The sequence below is a fragment of the Hyla sarda genome, chromosome 1 (genome assembly GCF_029499605.1).
Source record: "Hyla sarda isolate aHylSar1 chromosome 1, aHylSar1.hap1, whole genome shotgun sequence".
Classification (NCBI taxonomy): domain Eukaryota; kingdom Metazoa; phylum Chordata; class Amphibia; order Anura; family Hylidae; genus Hyla; species Hyla sarda.
This window is the reverse complement of record NC_079189.1, coordinates 398,384,130-398,406,032: the sequence shown is the minus strand read 5'-3', so window position 1 is coordinate 398,406,032 and position 21,903 is coordinate 398,384,130. Positions and strand designations below refer to the sequence as shown.

The 21,903-nt window shown below is 43.8% G+C and overlaps 1 gene segment (V, D, J or C); it reads left to right on the top strand.

Annotated features, from left to right (window-relative positions):
* Window positions 1–6,187: 6,187 nt before the first annotated feature.
* The window catches only part of LOC130363037 (immunoglobulin heavy constant mu-like), a 79,434-nt gene continuing 63,718 nt past the window's right edge, over window positions 6,188–21,903 (top strand). Inside the window, 1 exon segment of the C gene segment in view lies at window positions 6,188–6,240. Within this exon segment, the coding sequence occupies window positions 6,188–6,240 (53 nt within the window).

Genomic DNA, 21,903 nt, shown 5'->3' with positions numbered 1-21,903 from the left:
ATGTTGGGAGTTGTAGTTTTGCAACAGCTGGAGGCACACTGGTTTGAAAATACTGAGTTAGGTAACAGAACCTAACTGAAGGTTTTCCAACCAGCTGTTGCAAAAATACAACTTCAAGCATTCTAAGTCTGTCAGTACTTGCTGGGAGTTGGAGTTTTGCAGCAGCTGGAGTTTTGCCCCCCCCCCCCCCATGTAAATTTACAGGGTACCTGCACAAGGGCGGGTTTACAGTGAGCTTCCTGCTTCAAGCTTGAGCTGCGGCAAATTTACTGCAGCAGCACAAACTCCTAGCGGGAAACTCACCGTAAACCCCCGCCCGTGTGAATGTACCCTAAAAACACTACACAACACTACACTAACACATAATAAAGGGTAAAACACTACATATACACCTCCTTACACTGTCCCCCCCCCCCCCCGATAAAAATGAACAAACATATCACATTTCCAAAATGGAGCCTCCAGCTGTTGCAAAACAACTCCCAGCATTTCCGGACAGCCACTGACTGTCCAGGCATGCTGGGAGTTTATCAACAGCTGGAGGCACCCTGTTTGGGAATCACTGGCGTAGAATACCCCTATGTCCACCCCTATGCAATCCCTAATTTAGTCCTCAAATGCGCATGGTGCTCTCTTACTTCGGAGCCCTGTTGTATTTCAAGGAAACCGTTTAGGGCCACATATGGGTTATCTCCGTACTCGGAAGCAATTGCATTACAAATTTTGGGGGGCTTTTACCCCTTATGAAAATGAAAAGTTGGGGTCTACACCAGCCTGTTAGTGTAAAAAAATAAAAAAAATTACACTAACATGCTGGTGTTGCCCCATACTTTTTATTTTCACAAGAGGTAAAAGGAAAAAAAGACCCCAAAATTTGTAACGCAATTTCTCCTGAGTATGGAAATACCTCACATGTGGACATAAAGTGCTCCACAGGCGCACAACAAGGCTCAAGGAGTGAGAATGCACTATGTACATTTGAGGTCTAAATTGGTGATTTGCAGAGGGGTGGCTGATTTTACAGCAGTTCTGACATAAACACAAAAAAAGAAATACCTACGTGTGACCCCTTTTTGGAAACTACACCCCTCACGGAACGTAACAAGGGGTATAGTGAACCTTAACACCCCACAGGTGTTTGACGAATTTTCGTTAAAGTTGGATGGGAAAATGAAAAAAATTATATTTTTAACTAAAATGCTGGTGTTACCCTAAATTTTCATTTTCACAAGGGAAAATAGGAAAAAAAAGCCCCCCACAATTTTGACCCCATTTCTTCTGAACAGAGTAAGACCATACCCCATATGTGGATGTAAAGATCTTTGCAGGCAAACTACAATGCTCAAAAAAGAAGGAGCGCCATTGGGCTTTTGGAGAGAAAATTTGTCCGGAATTGAAGGCCATGTGTGTTTACAAAGCCCCCATAGTGCCAGAACAATGGACCCCCCCCCCCCCCCCCCACATGTGACACCATTTTGGAAACTACACCCCTCACATAATGCAATAAGGGGAGCAGTGAGCATTTACGCCCCACAGGTGTCTGACAGATTTTTGGAACAGTGGTCCGTGAAAGTTTTGGAATTTTCACCAAGAAATTATGCAATTATCAACGAAAATTTACAACTAACATAAAGTAGAATATGTTGCGAAAAAACAATCTCGGAATCAGAATGAAAAGTGAAAGTATCCCTGAGTTATTAATACTTAAAGTGACAGTGGTCAGATGTGCAAAAAATGCCTGGGTCCTTAAGGTGAAAAAGGGGTGGGTCCTGCAAAAAAAAAAAAAAAAAAAGAGTGCTGCAAAAAAAAAAAACACTCCACTCCCCAGCCTGCCACCCAATCTACCTAATGTACTCCATTGCAGTTTATAGAATGCATCAGTTGAGTGAAGTGCATTTCAGCTGGCTATAGGTCACAATTAAAAGTGGTGTGATCTACACTTTTGACATGTCTGGACGATATGTCAAAAGTTTATAAAAATGTCAGTAATGCTTTAAATCAACAGCTATTTGAAACATTTTTACATGTGTTTTTACTCCCATTTTTTGTTGTGTTTCATTCTTTTAAACATAATTCCTGTAGTTTATAAATTCTTATTTTTAAGCTTATGTACTCTGAGAATACCTAGAGTAGTGATTGTGAACCTTTTTGAGCCCGAGTGCCCAAACCTTAATGCACGGCAACTTTTTTTTCCCCTTAAAGTGCCAGCGCAGCAATGAAATCAGAATACTGAGGTTTAAGTTTAGAAAAAACAACTCATACAGTTGCCATAACTAATTAACTTCTTTTGTTTTAAAAGAACCCAACAGCAGAGTTCAATGATTCAAACTACCGTATTTATCAGGGTATACCACGCACCGGCCTATAACACGCACCCTCATTTTACCAGGGATATTTGGGTAAAAAAAGTTTTTTACCCAAATATCCTTGGTAAAATGAGGGTGTGTGTGTGTGTGCATGTGTATACCCCGATACACCCCTAGGAAAGGCAGGGGGAGAGAGGCCGTCGCTGCCGGCTTCTCTCCCCCTGCCTTTCTTGGAGTCTAGAGCCCTGCTGCCGCCGCTTCTCTCTTGCTGGCTATCGGCGCCGCTGCCCATTCTCTCCCCCTGACTATTGGTGCCGGACCCATTGCCGGCGCCAATAGCCAGGGGGAGAGAAGCGGCGCCGGCAATGGGGCAGCGTCGCCGATAGCCAGGGGGAGAGAAGGGGCCGCTGCCCCCTTGCCTCCCCCATCCCCGGTTGTATAATTACCTGTTGCCGGGGTCAGGTCCGCACTGCTTCAGGCCTCCGGTGTGCGTCCCATGCATCGTTGCTATGCACTGCGCGGCGCGGCGCAATGACGAGTGACGCTGCCCCATAGCCGACACCGATAGTCAGGGGGAGAGAACGGGCAGCGGCACCGATAGCCAGGGGGAGAGAAGGGCCGGCAGCAGGGCTCTAGACCCCAGGACAGGCAGGGGCAGAGAAGCCGGCAGCGCTGGCGGTCTCTGCACCTGCAAAGCTGCTGCAGTTCATTGATTTAAAGCACCCACTTTAAATCATTGAACTGCAGTGGCTTATCGGCGTATAACACGCAGGTAGACTTTAGGCAAAAAATTTTAGCCTAAAAAGTGCGTGTTATATGCCGATAAATACGGTAGTTGTTTGTTTATTGAAAAAACATCAATTCTAGTAAAGAAAACACATTGGTGGTTGGTGGTGCATCACCTAAATAAGCTTTTGTTTTCGTTAATGTTATATTATAAAGGAAAACTGTTTGCTTTCTCCCCCCGCACTAACCAGCGGTTCTGGCTGGTAGTGCGGGGGACGCTGATCAGTTTGAGCCTTACCATGCCCAGATCCGCGCGCTGTTTCTGCAGTAATCTTCTATTTTCGCTATATGCAAATGAGGTGCTAACTGGCACTCTGACGTCAGCGTTTCTGGCCGCATCGCCGCCCAGCTCATCAATATTCCTCCCCTCTTTCTTCATTACAGAGCGGGGAGAAGAGGGAGAGGCGGAGGGAGGGGAGGAATATTGATGAGCTGGGTGGTGCTGCGGCCAGAAATGCTGACGTCACAGTGCCAGTTAGCCCGGTCGGTGCCAGTTAGCACCTCATTTGCATATAGCGAAAATAGAAGATTACTGCAGAAACAGCGGCTGATCCGGGCACGGTAAGGCTCAAACTGATCAGCGTCCCCCGCACTACCAGCCAGTACAACTGATTAGTGCAGGGGGAGAAAGCGGATAGTTTTCCTTTAATAGTTTGGACATTTACACATGTGGCGATTCCAAATATGTTTGTTTATTTTTGGTAACATTATTTTCTATTAAAATGGGGAAATGGAGGGTCGATTTAACCTTTTATTAGGGGTGGGGGGCTTTAAACATTATTTTACATTTTCTTTTTTTAAAAGATTAAAAAAAATAATAATTTTTGTCCACATAGGGCACAGTTTTCCAAACGGTGTGTCTCCAGTTGTTGCAATACTACAACTCCCAGCATGCCCGGACAGCCAAACGCTGTCCAGGCATGCTGGGAGTTGTAGTTTTGCAACAGCTGGAGGCGCCCTGTTAGAAAAAAAACTGCCATGGGGACTGTTCTACTACCTGCACTGCAATTTAGTGATTGCAGACACTGATCACTGTTGTGCCATAGGCACATCACTGATCAGTGTTATCGGCGCTCCATTACTACAGTTTGCAGAGGCTATCAGCATTATTGGAGCGCCGATGGCACAGGATGGAGGCAGGTAAGTAACCTCCGCCTGTCCTCTCAGCTGATCAGGACCCGGCAGCATTATGCTGCCGGTGTCTCGATCAGCTCCACTGAGCTTCCGGCAGTCACTTCTGCATTTTTAGACGCCGCGATCAGCTTTGATCGCCGCGTCTAAAGTGTTAGTGCCGGACATCCCTCGGATCGGTGATGTCCGGCATTAGCCAGCATGAAGAGAGCTCAGCTCTTGAGCTCTCTTCATATGCCCGCTGCACGGCTGCGCCGTTTATTAATGACGCCCAGCCATGGTGGGGTTAATTCACATGGTGGGAGGAGACAGTCACAGTCGGCCGCACAGTGAAGGGATCGGACCGCGCTGCAGGGAGCTAACTTACTGCCGGAGCCCGGCTCTGCTCCCTTGTTTAATTGTCTGCTCCCGTGTGGCCCGTCCAGCCCCTTCATTGTGCGACCCACTGTATAAGGCATTCATGGCGAACTATGGCCGCGTGCCCACAGAGGGGGCTCGGCGTTCCACCTGTGGCATGCGTGCCATAGGTTCGCCATCACTGACCTAGAGCATGGTTGGTGCCTTGTTTCATTATCTCGCTGACTGAAGCCTGGATTTCCATGATCATATCTGCATTGCTGGAAGGGTATATAATATTGTACATTGGTTTGGGAGTCATCTGAAGAGGATCTACTGGATCTACTAGACCGATGAGTGGACAATTTTCGCGGGGTTTTGAACAAATTTTTTTTGCAGGTGGGCTTGCACCCCAGTAATCCGGAGTGTCCGCATCATCTGAAAAATCACATGAGCCCCTGTCTGACCTGGCGTCAGTATAGTCCATTTCTGATGCCCAATCTAGCACATTCCTAGCCGGTGGACCTGGCACAGGTGAGGTATTATGAAGGTGAGTATGCGAGCTAGGAGAGTTCCCCTGCTGGGGGTGCATGGTTAACTGGATAATTTCTCCCTGGGTCCCAGGTGGTGAGTTAATACTTTTCAATGAAGCTGCCTTTGCATAGTCCCTCTTCCCAGGGATGGCATTGGGATGCACAGTGGTGCTGATGACCCCTGACTCAGTAGGATTCGGGTGGGGGTCTGCAGCAGTTGCAATGGAGTGTCTGGGGCGGGAAAGAGAAGAGGAGGCAATCCTCTCATCAGCAAGGTGGGAAGAGGTTAGGCCGCTGGGCCCCACAACTGTCTGGTTAATAGTAGGCTGCCCGGGGGTCCCCAGCTGGTGAGACCGCGATGCGGGCGCTTGTTCAGGGGGAGCAGGAGGGCCATGTGACCGCGGCACCATTACAACCGCCATGTGGTTAGGGGGCTTGCTGGGGATTTCAGTTCCCCCCGGTACCTGTGGTCCCTGGTGGTCAGCAGCCATTCCCCGTCCACTCCTTCCTGCAGTCGCTCCCTCTGGCGGGGATGTCAGGAGGTCCGGAGCTTGGGCTATGTGCGCGGCATCCTCCGGCAGGAGGGCCGCGCTGCTTTCTCTCTGCTGCGCACTTCCGGTTGCGGCCATTAGTTCTCTGGTGGATCTCGGAGCAGCGGAGGTCTTGGCACTCTGTGTCTGAGCGGGGAAGAAGGAGGAGATCAGGCGCGGGAGGTCCCCTGAAGCTTTAGCAGGTCTGTTCTTCTTTTTATTACGGTGTCTGCCGCCCATAACACTGTCAATTAGCCCAAAAGTCGCCAGCCCAGGCAGGAGCGCTCAGGGATCCCTGCTGTCCTCCAGCGCGCCAAGCCACGCCCCCTCAGGGTATATAATATATTATGAGTAAAAGAAATGGGAAAACTAAATTAGACTGTTAAAAGGGAAGCAGATGTCTGGAGTCCCCAAATAGAGCAGGATGTGGTTTGTAATAAAAATATAGTTTAAAGGGAATCAAACCTCTTAGGAATAAATCCTTTTTGCATTAGCATTTACTACTGTGTATATAGCGGGTGGTTGGTACAGTCACAGTGAAATATCCTGTTACTAAAACACAGCCATGGCTTTTATAAACTGTCCACAAGAGAAAGGTTCAACATTCATCCAAACAAGGTAAAAATACTTCCACACTTTATTTCTTTTTAGCATAACGACAACCTACAGTGCATGCAAAAAGTTTTCAGACCCTTTCACCTTTTGTGATGTTGTGCCAAAATAAAACACAAATCAAATTTTCCCCCATCAATTTGCACTGAATCGCCCATAATGAGAACATGAAAACAGAATGTTAGAGATCTTTACTAATTTATTGAAAAGAAAAACTAAACTTTTGCATTGACACAAGTATTCAGACCCTTTACTGAGTACTTAGATGAAGCTCCTTTGGCAGCTATTACAGCCTCCAGTCTTCTTGGGTTTGATGCCACAAGGATTGCACACCTGGATTTGGGGATCTGGAGGTTGGATGGGGACCGTCAGGGGAAGCCATTTTAAGATTCAGAGATGTTCGACTGGGTTACAACTAGGGCTGTGGATGGACCACTCAAAGGCATCCACACAGTTGTCCCTAAGCCTCTCCTGTGTTATCTTGGCTGTGTGCTTAGGGCCATTGTCTTGTTTGAAAGTGAATCTTTGCCGCCATCTGAGCTCCACAGCATTCTGGATCAGATTTTCATTAAGAATATATCTGTACTTTGCTCCATTCAGATTTCCCTCAATCCCGACGCTAAAAAATGCCCTATCATGCTTCACTGTAGGGATAGTATTGAGAACAAAGGCAAGACAGATTCAGCACATGAGTGAAACTCAAAAGGCTTTATTTTATTTAAAGCCTCAACAGCGAAAAAAAACATACGTCAACAATCAATCAGTGGATCCCCAAATAGGGTAGACCCTCACCAGACCCCGTTGCCAACTACTTCACAAAGAAAAAAGTTTTATATTTATTTTTTATGAGCATAATGCCCATATCTTAGTAACTCACGCCTAAAAAGGGAACTCACCTGGTTTGTAGAACCGTGAGTCTCTATCCTCCTAGGAGAACCAGAGGCCCACAGTAGCTGGGGGACTTAGGCGAGAGAGAGCAAATAGCCCCCCATTCCCCAGTCTCCCCCTACAGCCGATTCGGGAGTACACCTGCTTATTCAGCGGCGCCACCTTGCCCAATTGGCGTTAAAGGACTACTTGGTATTAAAAAGGGGTCAATCGGGTCATCCCTAATCACCAATGTAAAGGGATAAATATATCCCAGGGATCCAAAGAAACAAATGAAAAAATAATAAAAATGAATAAAGAAAATATATATAACTAAAACAAAAAAACTAAAGCATAAAAAATAATTGAAAAATAATAATGTAATCAAAACAAAAAAATATATAATAAATAATAAAAAATCCCACAATTTATGCTACGTGTTGCTAATAAATATACTGATGAGAGTGAATATGTATCTTACAATGATTTTTTATTTACCAATACGCTGTTGAATAAAAAGTTCTAATTCTACAGCTGCCAATTACCGTCATCTAATAAACAATAAAAAACAATACAAATTGAATTCTTGTACAGAGCTAATGGCATTTTCTTCCAAAGATTTTCATTACAATTTCTTGTACCAAGATCTATAAACAGAAAATAAAATAATCAGCCTCAAAGTGGCAAAGTGTATCATCATAAATATGCAGAGGAAGATTCAATATCATCAGATAGTTCAGAGTGTGTCACCTAAATAACATTGAATTCCACATTAAAGCCATAAGGGCTTAAACAATTGAGCTGGTGTATCCACCATAGTTCTCTTCTCCTTAAAAACGTTAATCTATCACCCCCTTTTAAGGTGAAGAGAACTATGGTGGATACACCAGCTCAATTGTTTAAGCCCTTATGGCTTAAAGGGGTACTACCGTGCTGACAACTTATCCTCTATCTAAAGGATAGGGGATAAGTTGACTGATCGCGTGGGGTCCCGCCGCTGGGGACCCCCGCAATCTCGCACGCAGCACCCCGCTCTCATGAGACCCCGGAGCGAACATTGCTCCAGGTCTGATGACTGCCGATCACGGGGCCGGAGTATCGTGACGTCACGGCTCTGCCCCCTTGTGACGTCACGCTCCGCCCCCTCAATGTAAGTCTATGCCATGGACTTGCATTGAGGGGGCAGAGCAAGACGTCACAGGGGGCGGAGCTGTGATATCACAATCACCGGCCCCGTCATCAGACCTGGAGCGGATGTTCGCTCCGGGGCCTGATGAGAGCGGGGTGTTGCGTGCGAGATCGCGGGGGTCCCCAGCGGCGGGACCCCGTGCGATCAGGCAACTTATCCCCTATCCTTTAGATAGGGGATAAGTTGTCAGCATGGTAGTACCCCTTTAAGCCATAAGGGCTTAAACAATTGAGCTGGTTTATCCACCATAGTTCTCTTCACCTTAAAAGGGGGTGATAGATTAACGTTTTTAAGGAGAAGAGAACTATGGTGGATACACCAGCTCAATTGTTTAAGCCCTTATGGCTTTAATGTGGAATTCAATGTTATTTAGGTGCCACACTCTGAACTATTTGATGATGTTGAATCTTCTTCTGCATATTTATGATGATACACTTTGCCACTTTGATGCTGATTATTTTATTTTCTGTCTTTACAGATCTTGGTACAAGAAATTGTAATGAAAATCTTTGGAAGAAAATGCTACTCGCTCTGTACAAGAATTCAATTTGTATTGTTTTTTATTGTTTATTAGATGATGATAATTGGCAGCTGTAGAATTAGAACTTTTTATTCAACAGCGTATTGGTAAATAAAAAATCATTGTATGATACATATTCACTCTCATCAGTATATTTATTAGCAACACGTAGCACAAATTGTGTGATTTTCTATTATTTATTATATATTTTTTTGTTTTGATTACATTATTATTTTTCAATTATTTTTTATGCTTTAATTTTTTGTTTTAGTTATATATATTTTCTTTATTCATTTTTATAATTTTTTTCATATCTATCTTTGGATCTCTGGGATATATTTATCCCTTTACATTGGTGATTAGGGATGACCCGATTGACCCCTTTTTAATACCATGACAGCAGTAGTTTCCTTTAACGCCTATTGGGCAAGGTGGCGTCTCTGAATAAGCAGGCACACTCCAAAATCGGCTGTAGGGGGAGACTGGGGGATGGGGGGCTATTTGGTCTCTCTCGCCTAAGTCCCCCAGGTACTGTGGGCCTCTGGTTCTCCTAGGAGGAAGAGACTCACGGTTCTACAAACCAGGGAGTCAGTCCCCTTTTTAGGAGTGAGTTACTAATATATGGGTATTATGCTCATAAAAATAAATATAAAACTTTTTTCCTCTGAGGTAGTTGGCAACAGGGTCTGGTGAGGGTCTACCCTATTTGGGGATCCACTGTTTGATTATTGACTTATGATTTTTTTGTTTTTCTCTTTTTTTCCTCTTTTTTTCTTTTTCCTTCTTTTTTGGTTCAGCATTATTTTATTATTTATTATTTGTTTATATTTATTTTTAATTTTAGTAAATATAATTTTAAATTTTTTTAATTACCACGTTGCACTCCTTAGCCATTTTTTTCATATGTTTTATTATTAACTTTGGCCAGTGGCAGACACAGTTATGTACCTATGAGGTATGTCCCTGACCATTTACGCTATTCACGTTTATAGGGTATACTAGCTGAGTACCCGGTGTTGCCCGTTTTTCCTAACTAATCCTTGTTGGGGAGGAAAATAAACAAAGGAGGAAGCTTTTGACTTCATATCCCGTCCTCATATATTGTTGTCATATCCCGACCTCCTATCCCGTCATTGTATCCCGACCTCCTATCCCGTCCTCCTATCCTGTCCTCCTATCATGACCTCCTATCCTGTCCTCCTTTCCCGTCCTCATATCTCGACCTCCTTTCCCGTCCTCCTTTCCCATCGTCCTATCTCGACCTCCTTTCCCGTCCTCCTATCTTGATCTCCTTTCCCGTCCTCCTTTCCCGTCCTCCTATCCCGTCCTCCTATCCCGTTCTCCTATCCCGTCCATCAATCCCGTCCTCCTATCCTGTCCTCCTATCCCGTCCTCCTGTCCCGTCTTCCTTTCCCATCCTACTATCCCGTCCTCCTATCCTGTCCTCCTTTCCCGTTCTCCTTTCCTGTCCTCATATCTCGACCTCCTTTCCCGTCCTCCTTTCCCGTCCTCCTATCCCGTCCTCCTATCCCGTCCTCCTATCTTGACCTCCTATCCCGTCCTCATATCTCGACCTCCTATCCCGTCCTCCTATCTCGACCTCCTATCCCGTCCTCCTATCTTGACCTCCTATCCCATCCTCCTATCCCGACCTCCTATCCCGACCTCCTATCCCGTCTTCCTATCCCGTCCTCCTATCCCGTCCTCGTATCCCATCCTCCTATCCCGACCTCCTATCCCGACCTCCTATCCCGACCTCCTATCTCGACCTCCTATCTCGACCTCCTATCTTGACCTCCTATCTTGACCTCCTATCCCGTCCTCCTATCCCGTCCTCCTATCCCGTCCTCCTATGCCGACCTCCTATCCCGGTCCTCCTATCTCGGTCCTCCTATCCTGGTCCTCCTATCGCGTCCTCCTATACCGACCTCCTATCCCATCTTCCTATCCCGTCCCCCTATCCCGACCTCCTATCCTGACCTCCTATGTCGACCTCCTATCCCGACCCGTAATATGTGTACCAGTTATTAAAATATCTCCAGCCGTACGGAAGTTATGTGGGAACATACATTTCCCATTGATTTGGATGGGACTTTAAACAAAAACCCCGACCCTCACAAATGGGGGTAGTTAAGGGTTAAATTAACTATCCTATATTTTAAGTGGATATATAAGTAACATGTGACCAAGTATTATCGAAATATCACCAGCTGTTTGGAAGTTATGCAGTAACATATATTTCCCATTGAGTTGTATGGGACGTTAAACATAAACCCCGCCCCTGGCAAATAGGGGTGAGTAAGGGTTAAATCACCTATCCTATGTTTGTTGTTGACATATAAGTAACATGTGTGCCAAGTTTCATGTTAATATCTTTAGCGGTTTGGACGTGATGCTGGAACATACACACATACATACACATACACACACACACGTTGAGTTTTATATATATATAGATTAATCCACATATTACGTTCTTTTTACATAATCTTTCTACACATACTTTATTCACTCAGATACATGACCAATAGCTAATCTCTAGACAGAACATTCTCGCTATGGAACAATGCTGTCTTTACAGACTTTTGATGTTTTGTTATTTGATATTTCATCACAGCAACCAAACCCGTCATCTGTTTGCGAGGTTGCCCTGGTGACCGGACCCACGTGAGGGGCGTGATCATGGTTCATGTCGGCAACGCGAGATTACTCGCGGGTCACATCATCCGCGGTCACGTAATTGCGTCGGGACTCCGGAAGCTGCTGACGCATGCTCAGTAGTTTTGTTTACAAGCTGGCTCCATATTGGATGACAGATTGGGTGAGCAATTTCAGATTTTTACGTGTATTATTGATTGCATACAATGTGCACCTGTGCTTATTTGTTATCAATTATGATTGAGCAGTATATTTCAGGCCTCATTGTTTTTAATGTACACATGTAATTATTGCTATGCACTTTATTATGTACAGCTGTACTCTTAATGCACTTTGTATTTACTTTTACATATTATGATGATGTTTTTTACACTTTATGACTTGATTATTGGAATTGATTGCACGAGGGATAAAATCCCCATTGGTTTGCTGTATCACTATGCTTGAAAAAAGCTCCATGGAGGAGCTGAAACGTCACTTGTTTTGACATGTGGGAATAAACACAATTTTTTTTGCATTTTTTGAGTGCTGCGCCAGTTTTCTTCTATTGCTGGGCCATGATCGGGTCGAGGCGCTGGCATCGGGAACTTACGGTGAAGTAGTGCTGCATTGAATTTGTCCCGGTACTGAATATCCTACTCTGTGCCTGCTCTGTCATGTTGATGTTGCCCCAGGTGTCTGTTTTGGGCCACAGCTTAAGGGAACTTGTTATTTAATGTTGTGTCTCTTGTCCCATGTTTTATGCCATTGCTTGTTGTTCATCTTGTATAAATTATACTGTGTCTGTAAGAGAAAGGTTGCAGAGGGGTCATGTGATCACTGTGGCCAATTAGGGACTCTGGCCCTATGCCCCCAAGACTGTCTAGACAGGGAGGGGTCAGTCTAGTCCTGGTCTAGGAGAAGGAGAGTGTGGAAGTGTGGTGAGGAGCTGAAGGTCAGTGCAGTGTTCAAGTCAGTGGAGTCTGAGGAGAAGTCAAGTGTCAAGCAACTATACTATATTGCAAGCATCCTGCTGTCCAGGTCAAGTCAGTCAAAGTCTAATTGTGGGGATAAGAGCCTTAAAGCCAAAAAGGCCCCATAGCACAAGTCAGAATAGTGAGAGTAAAGTTCAAGTCCATAAGTCAAAGTCCACCCCTGGCTGTAAGCAATTTAGTGGATGAAGTATTTGAAGTACTTCAAGTTTTCATTGTTATTCCCAGCCCATTGGAGGGTGGTTCATGATGGAAAAACACTAATTTTCCTGTCCTCAGTAGAGGCAGGAAGATGGATGGAAAGTCAGGGGTTGTAAAGTTTTGAAAAGATTATTAATTATATAAAAAAGTGGGGGGGAGGGGGTGGAGGGGTGAGGGAGGAGTGGAGGAGTTAAGTGAATAGTGAAGGGATCCGTCGATAGAAGCGGATTGATGTGGGGGATAGGGTGGGAGGGGGGTGGGAAGACAGCCTGGAAATTGGTCAGAAGTGGAGATGGTGAAGTAAAAGTGTATGGAGACCCAGGGTAGCCAAGGAGGTAAAGTGCTAGTTTGAAATATTTGAGGTATTAAGGAGAGAAAGAAAAGAGTAGCTATCATGGATAGGGTTAAAAATTATCTACCTGCAGTGGTATGTTTGTTAGAAACACATTTAACAAAATAATCTGTCCATTTAATTAAAAAGAAATGGTCGGCTCAGGAATTCCCCTTGTTTGGAACAAACTACTCATCAGGGGTCTCAGTGTTGATTCACGGTAAAATGAATATGCAGGTTAAAAGTGCTTGCTGTGATGATAGAGGGAGATTTGTTTTTCTCCACGTAGTGTGGAATATGGTACAAGTTATTCTTGCATTTGTTTATATTCCTCCCCCTTTCAAAACAGAGGTATTGGTTAATCTGGTGAACTTCTTAAGTGATAAAAATTATAAAGATTTATATATTATGGGGGACTTTAACTCGGTAATGGATAACAAAAGGGAACGGAGAGGAGGAGTAATGAGGGAGGGGAGGAATATTCTGGCAGACTTTTGTGAAGAAGTAGGATGGAGGGATGTAAGGAGAAACCTGAATCCTTAGCCAGAAAATTTTTCCTGTTTCAATCTGAGCCATAAAACTGCATCACGTATAGATTTGATTCTGGCCAATGATAGCGGAGCAAGGGGTATTAAAAAAATTTTTATGAACCCAAGGGCCTGTCTGATCACTCCATGGTGGTCTGTAGTTTTGGTTGTGAAGATCAGGCTCCCCCCCAGAACAAGAATAGAAATATTAATCTGCATTTTTTTGAGGTGGAAGATGTGACAAAGGGTATAGAGGAGGAGATTAAATGGTTTTGGGCCACTAATAAAGGTTCTGCCGATATATTTATGGTTTGGGATGCTATGAAAGCATATCTGAGGGGGATTTTGATCTGAAATATAACCCAGTTTAGGAGGAAAGTAAGGAGGAAAGAAGACAATTTGGTAGATCAGATTAAAAAATTAGAGGAAGTTTATGCAAAGGACGCACGAAATGAGAATTGGGAAAAATTGGAACAAGCTCAAAAAGAATATAATGAGCTAGTGCTTGAGAAGGCACAGCATAGGATTTTTTTCTGGGGACAAAAATGGTATGTGGAAGGGGGAAATCCAATAAGTGGCTCTCTGGTATAATAAAAACTCAAAGGGAAAATACGGAAATTACTAATTTAGAAAATAAGCAGGGAATGATAGTAACAGATCAAGAGGAGATAAGGAAGATAGCAATGGAGTACTATCAAACATTATATGAATCTGAGGGGGGAAAATCAGAATCAGAGATTAAAACATTCTTACAAAATTCAGCTCTACCAAGGGGAATAGGAAGATGAATGAGGGGATCAGCTTGGGTGAAGTCCAAGAAGCATTGAGAACATGCGCGGGGAATTCTGCCCCAGGGTCTGATGGGTTCTCATTTGATTTTTACAGGAGATTTCATGGGTCTCTGTTGCCCTGCTTGTTGGAGATTATTAATGAATCCTTGGAAAGAGGGGCTATGACCCCTTCGATGTCTGAAGCAGTGATAATATTGATCCCCAAGAAGGGGGGGACAGGGAAAAGATGGAGAATTATCGACCTATATCACTATTGAATACGGATTACAAAATTTTTGTAAAGATATGGGCAGGAAGATTAAAAAAGGTTTTGGGTGAGATTATAGGGGAAGAACAGAGGGGTTTTATGGTAGGTAGGAATATGTTTGCTAATATACACAGGATATTCCTTAATATTCAAACACGTGGAGGGGACCCCCGCTCCATCCTGTCTTTGGATGCTAACAAAGCGTTCAACAGGGTGGAGTGGGGCTTCCACTTTGGGGTGGTGGAAAGATTTAGTTTGGGCACTTTATTCTTAAAAGCTATAAAAACGGTTTATTCAGCTCCTACAGCAAAAATTTGTATCAATGGGAAATTTTCTAATACGATATTTTTAAAAAGGGGTTCAAGACAGGGATGTCCGCTATCCCCTTTATTATTTGCACTTTTTATAGAGCCATTAGCAGTCATGGTAAGGAACACAGAGGTCTTTCAGGGGTTTGGGGTACAAGGGGATAGAGAAAGAATGCTATTATATGCCGATGATGTGCTTTTGTTTGTTAGGAATCCGGTAGAGAAAGTACAGGAAGTGATTAGGTTGGTGGAAAAATTTGGATGTTTCTCAGGAATGAAAATTAATTGGCAGAAGCCCGGTCTTATGCCTTTGGATGTAGAAATTGAGGTCCCTATTGGCCCTGTAAATGTACTAAGAGTTAATGATAGTTTGGAATATTTGGGTATTAAGATCTCTAGCGCTGTCTCGGATTTTGAGAGATTAAATTTGGTACCTCTGATGGGAAAGATAAGGGGAAAGATAAATACACGGAGGAAAATGAGATTAGGAATGGCAGATAGAATAGGACTGCTGAGAATGGTATTACTCCCCATGATAACGCATTATTTGAGAGCTTCTCCCATATGGATTAAAAACACTTGGTTTAAAAAATTGGAAAGTATATTAAATAATCTTATATGGGGTGGAAAAAGAGTTAGGATCAAGAGTCAATATCTGTACTATCCCTTAGAGGAAGGAGGGCTGGGTCTCCCTAATTTTCATCAATATTTCATAGCATCCCAACTAACATTGGTTATTCAAGAGCAACAAACATTGTTGGATTATTTGGAAAGGGGGCGTAAGAAATACGGGTCCATATGGGAGTGGTTGGAGAGTGGGAGTTTGAAGAAGGGTGTAGAAGAGGAGAACATAGCAAAAGAATTATTGATACAAGTATGGGATAGTATGAAGTCAGCAATAGGGATAACAAGTAGTGTGTGGTGTACCCCCATATGGGAAAATGAGAACTTCCCAGAAATAAAGAAAATCGCAGAATATTTGAATTGGGAAGATAAAGGAATTAGGTTGGTAGAGCAGGTTTGCACAAATGGGAGGATAATAGATTGAGTGAACGCTTTAATTTAAAAAATTTTAATTATTTTTGGTTATGTACAGTTAAAGGATGCCTTGGGACAAGAAGAACCGAAAGAAAAATTAAAGGTAGAGTGTTTTCACATTACAGAATATATTAAAAATGCACAGGGGGGAAAAAAGAAAATAATGAGTACACTATATAAAATGTTAGGTCAGAAGGGTTGGGAGGACGTAGTAAAATGGTTAGGACAGGCACTTGATATAGGTGGAATTTCAGAAGAGTGGAAATTGGTGTTAAAGAATATTAGAAGAACAACGATTAATGCAAATAATAGGGTGTCTTTCTTGATGTTAGTATATCGGGCACAGTACTCACCGCAATTTCTTTATAAAATTAATGTTAGGGAAAATGCACAATGCTCCAAGTGTGGGTTTGAGGGAGGTAATTGCTTACACATGATATGGAATTGCACGAAGTTGCTAAAATTTTGGAGTGTGGTGTTTGAAACTATTAAAGTTAGAATAGGTGTGGTATTGCTCTTTGAACCTAAGGTCGCAATTTATGGACTAGAGATAGTGGGAACTAAGCATACTGATCTTATACTTGGAGTATTAGGAGTGGCAAATAATTTGATTCTCAGGAAATGGTTGGCCCCAGCGGTTCCATCAAGGGAAGAATGGTTAGGAGGTATAAATAAGGTTAGAACTTATGAGCTGTTGCTGTTTAACCTCTTAAGGACCCATGACGTATGCATACGTCATCACACCCTGGGTCTTAAGGACCCATGACGTATGCATACGTCATGTCTTTTCCTGGTCTCCGCCGCTCACCCGGCGGAGATCGGAAGCGGATCCCTGCTGAAATCCTTCAGCAGGGATCCAGGGCAAACGCCGAGGGGGGCCATGTAGGCCCCCCATGTCGGCGATCGCCGCAAATTGCAAGGGAAATCGCCCTTGCGATCTGCGGCGATACCGGGCTAATCGGGTCTCTGGGACCCGACCGCTCAGTAATTTGGCATGATCCCGGCTGTCACAGACAGCCAGGACCATGCTAAAGCATAGGAGCGAGGTGGCAAACCTGCCACCTCCTCTGATCCCCTGCGATTCTTCGGTTAGTTAACCGACCAATCGCAGGGGGGGCGGTTACTTCCTCCCGTCCTGCCCGGCCCCTGGAAGTCCGGAGAGGACGGGAGGAAGACCGGAGGACGCGGCGGGGGACGGGGGAGTGCTGGGGACCAGCCCCGGTACTTACCTCGTCCCTGAAGACCCCGATCCCGGCGAGGAAGATGGCGGCGGCGGCGACAGGTGAGTAGATCTTCAGCCGCGGTCGGGCCCTCTACAGCAATGCACGTCGCCGTAAAGCGACATGCATTGCTGTATTGGGACACTGTATACTACAACTCCCAGCATGCCCAGACAGCCCTTGGCATCTGGGCATGCTGGGAGTTGCAGTTTTGCAACATCTGGAGGTCCACAGTTTGGAGACCACTGTGCCCTTCCAGATGTTGCAAAACTACACATTCTCAGCATGCCCTTACTGTCCAGGCATGCTGGGAGTTGTAGTTCTGTAACATCTGGCCCCTCAGATGTTGCAGAACTACAACTCCCAGCATGCCTGGACAGTTTTGGCATACTGGGAGTTGTAGTTTTGCAACATCTGGAAGGGCACAGATTGGGAACCACTGTATTAGTGGTCTGCAAACTGTAGTCCTCCAGATGTTGCAAACTACAACTCCAAGCATGCTGGGAGTTGTAGTTCGGCAACATCTGGCTCTAAAGATGTTGCCGAACTACTACTCCCAGCATGCCTGAGAATGTTTGGGAGTTGTGGTTTTGCAACAACAGGAGGCACACTGGTTGGGAAACATTGTCTGTTTCCTAACTCAGTGTTTCCCAACCCGTGTGCCTCCAGCTGTTGCAAAACTAACTACCAGCATGCACTGATAGACTGTGCATGCTGGGAGTTGTAGTTTTGCAACAGCTGGAGGTCCCCCCCTTGTGAATGTACAGGGTACATTCACATGGGCAGGGGGCTTACAGTGAGTATCAGGCTGCAAGTTTGCGATGCAGCAAATTTTGCGCGGCAGCTCAAACTCGCAGCGGGAAAATTGCTGTAACCCCCCTGCCCGTGTGACTGTACCCTAAAAACACTACACTACACTAACACAAAATAAAATAAAAAGTAAAAAAACACTACATATACACATACCCCTACACAGCCCCCCTCCCCTCCCCAATAAAAATGAAAAACGTCTGGTACGCCACTGTTTTCAAAATGGAGCCTCCAGCTGTTGCAAAACAACAACTTCCAGTATTGCCTGACAGCCGTTGACTGTCCAAGCATGCTGGGAGTTTTGCAACAGCTGGAGGCACCCTGTTTGGGAATCACTGGCGGAGAATACCACTATGCAAATCCCTAATTCTGGCCTCAAATGCGCATGGCGCTCTCACTTCAGAGCCCTGTCGTATTTCAAGGCAACAGTTTAGGGTCACATATGGGGTATCGCCGTACTCGGGAGAAATTGCCTTACAAATTTTAGGGGGCTTTTTCTCCTTTCACCCCTTATGAAAAGGTGAAGTTGGGGTCTACACCAGCATGTTAGTGTAAAAAAATAATTTTTTTACATTAACATGCTGGTGTTGCCCTATACTTTTCATTTTGACAAGAGGTAAAAGGGGAAAAAAGCCCCCCAAAATTTGTAATGCAACTTCTCCCGACTACGGAGATACCCCATATGTGGGCGCAAAGTTCTCTGGGGGCACACAAGGCTCAGAAGGGAGAGTGCACCATGTACATTTGAGGCGATTTGCACAGGGGTGGCTGATTGTTACAGCAGTTTTGACAAACGCAAAAAAAAAAAAAAAAAAAAAAAAAAAAACACATGTGACCCCCATTTCGGAAACTACACCCCTCACGGAATGTAATGGGGGGTGCAGTGAGAATTTACACCCCACTGGTGTCTGACAGATCTTTGGAACAGTGGGCTGCGCAAATTAAAAAATGTGTACAGCCCACTGTTCCAAAGATCTGACAGACACGAGTGGGGGGGGGGGGGTAAATGCTCACTGTACCCCTTGTTACGTTCCTCAAGGGGTCTAGTTTCCAAAAGGGTATGCCATGTTGGGGTTATTTTGCTGTTCTGGCACCATTGGGGCTTCCTAAATGCGACATGCCCCCCGAGCAAAATTTGCTCTCAAAAAGCCAAATATGACTCCTTCTCTTCTGAACATTGTAGTTTGCCCGTAGTGCGCTTCAGGTCAACTTATGGGGTACCTCCATACTCGGAATAGATGGGGTTACACATTTTGGGGGGTATTTTCTGCTATTAACCCTTGCAAAAATGTGAAATTTGGGGGGGAAACACACATTTTAGGGATTTTTTTTTTTTTTTTACGTATGCAAAAGTCGTGAAACCCTGTGGGGTATTAAGGCTCACTTTATTCCTTGTTACGTTCCTCAAGGGGTCTAGTTTCCAAAATGGTATGGCATGTAGGTATTTTTTGCTGTCCTGGCACCATAGGGGCTTCCTAAATGCGACATGCCCCCGAGCAAAATTTGCTCTCAAAAAGCCAAATATGACTCCTTCTCTTCTGAGCATTGTAGTTCGCCCATAGTGCACTTCATGTCAACTTATGGGGTACCTCCATACTCAGAAGAGATGGGGTTACAAATTTTGGGGAGTATTTTCTGCTATTAACCCTTGCAAAAATGTGAAATTTGGGGGGGAAACACATTTTATTGAAAATTTTGTAAAATTTTTTTACATATGCAAAAGTCGTGAAACACCTGTGGGGTATTAAGGCTCACTTTATTCCTTGTTACGTTCCTCAAGGGGTATAGTTTCCAAAATGGTATGCCATGTGGTTTTTTTTCCTGTTCTGGCACCATAGGGGCTTCCTAAATGCAACATGCCCCCAAAAAACCATTTCAGAAAAACGTACGCTCCAAAATCCCCTTGCCGCTCCTTCCCTTCTGAGCCCTCTACTGTGCCCGCCGAACACTTTACATAGACATATGAGGTATGTGCTTACTCCAGAGAAATTGGGCTACAAATATAAGTATACATTTTCTCCTTTTACCCCTTGTAAAAATTCAAAAATTGGGTCTACAAGAACATGCGAGTGTAAAAAATGAAGATTGTGAATTTCCTCCTTCACTTTCCTGCTATTCCTGTGAAACACCTAAAGGGTTAAAATGCTGACTGAATGTCATTTTGAATACTTTGGGGGGTGCAGTTTTTATAATGTGGTCATTTGTGGGGTATTTCTAAGATGAAGACCCTTCAAATCCACTTCAAACCTGAACTGGTCCCTGAAAAATTGTGATTTTGGAAATTTTGTGAAAAATTGGAAAATTGCTGCTGAACTTTGAAGCCCTCTGATGTCTTCCAAAAGTAAAAACTCGTCAATTTTATGATGCAAATATAAAGTAGACATATTGTATATGTGAATAAAATAAAATAATATTTGGAATATCCATTTTCATTACAAGCAGAGAGCTTCAAAGTTAGAAAGATGCAACATTTTTCATCAAATTTTGGGAGTTTTCACCAAGAAAGGATGCAAGTTACCAAAAAATGTTACCACTAAGTTAAAGTAGAATATGTCACGAAAAAACAATCTCGGAATCAGAATGATAACTAAAAGCATTCCAGAGATATTAATGTTTAAAGTGACAGTGGTCAGATGTGCAAAAAATGGCCGGGACCTAAGGTGTAAAATGGCTGGGTCCTTTAGGGGTTAAGGACAGTGAAAGAAATAAAAAAAATCGAGAATAAATGGCTACCCTGAGAGAAAGGAGAAAGGAGATAGTGAAAAGGAGAAAAGAGTAAGAGAGGAGTAGGGAAAGGAAGGAAGTTTATGTATTCCGGGCAGGCTGTCTTAAGGGGAGGGAGGGAAAAGGGGGGGGGGGCCTTTGGTTTTGATAATGCTGTAAGTAATAATGGATTTTGTATGTATTAAAATTTAAATATAATAAAAAAATTTAAAAAAGTACTTCAAGTCTGTGTAAGCATAAAGTCAAGTTAAGCCATAACAGCTGCAGAAAAAAGAAAAAGCGCCAGCTCACCTATGTAGCTTGTTTTGCAGGGATAGCTTCGTAGCAGGGAGCACAGGAGGAAAGCTGAGCCATATCCTCTGTTTCAACAGCAGCATACCCAAGAGGGTACTCTAGCTCCACAAGGTCAAAAGTTTTAAATCTACATATTTATTAGGTTTCACTTAAAATACCAATCCTAATACATATTTTCCCCTATCCATAGGATAGGGGATAAGATGTCTGATCGTGGGGGTCCCGCCGCTGGGGACCACCGCAATCTGTCATTCAGCACCCACCTTTGTGGACAGCTCGCAAAGGTAGGTGCTGAATGACAGATTGTGGGGGTCCCCAGTGGCGCCACCCCCGGGATCAGACATCTTATCCCCTATCCTTTGGATAGGAGATAAGATGTATTAGGGCCAGAGTACCCCTTTAAGTTTTAGTATAGGTATAGAGGGAATATAGTAGATGGTTATTTGCAAGTTTTAAGTATTTCTTTTAGTGTACAACTTTTTTATATAAGCTTTTACATTTTTTTCCATGTCCCTCATTATGAGTTTTGAAACACCAACAGCCTTCTAACCAGGTGTTTCAGTAAAGGTTGTCTACAAAATAATCTCCTTTATTCAGAAGTAGTGTTGAGCGGCATAGGCCATATTCGAATTCGCGAATATTCGCGAATATATGGACGAATATTCGTCTTATATTCGCGAATATTCGCATATTCGTTATATTCTCGTTTTATTTTCGCATATGCGAATATTCGCGTATGCGAAAATTAGCATATGTGAATATTAGCACATGCAAGATTAACATGCGTGGAACTTCGCATATGCGAAAATTAGCATATGCGAATTTTCGCATATGCGAACTTTAGCATATGCGAATTTTAGCACGCCAGTCTCACACAGTAGTATTACAGCCTTCTTTACACCACACAAGCTGGAAGCAGAGAGGGGTGATCACTGTGATGTGTACTGTGAAGAAAAAAAAAAAAAAAAAAAAA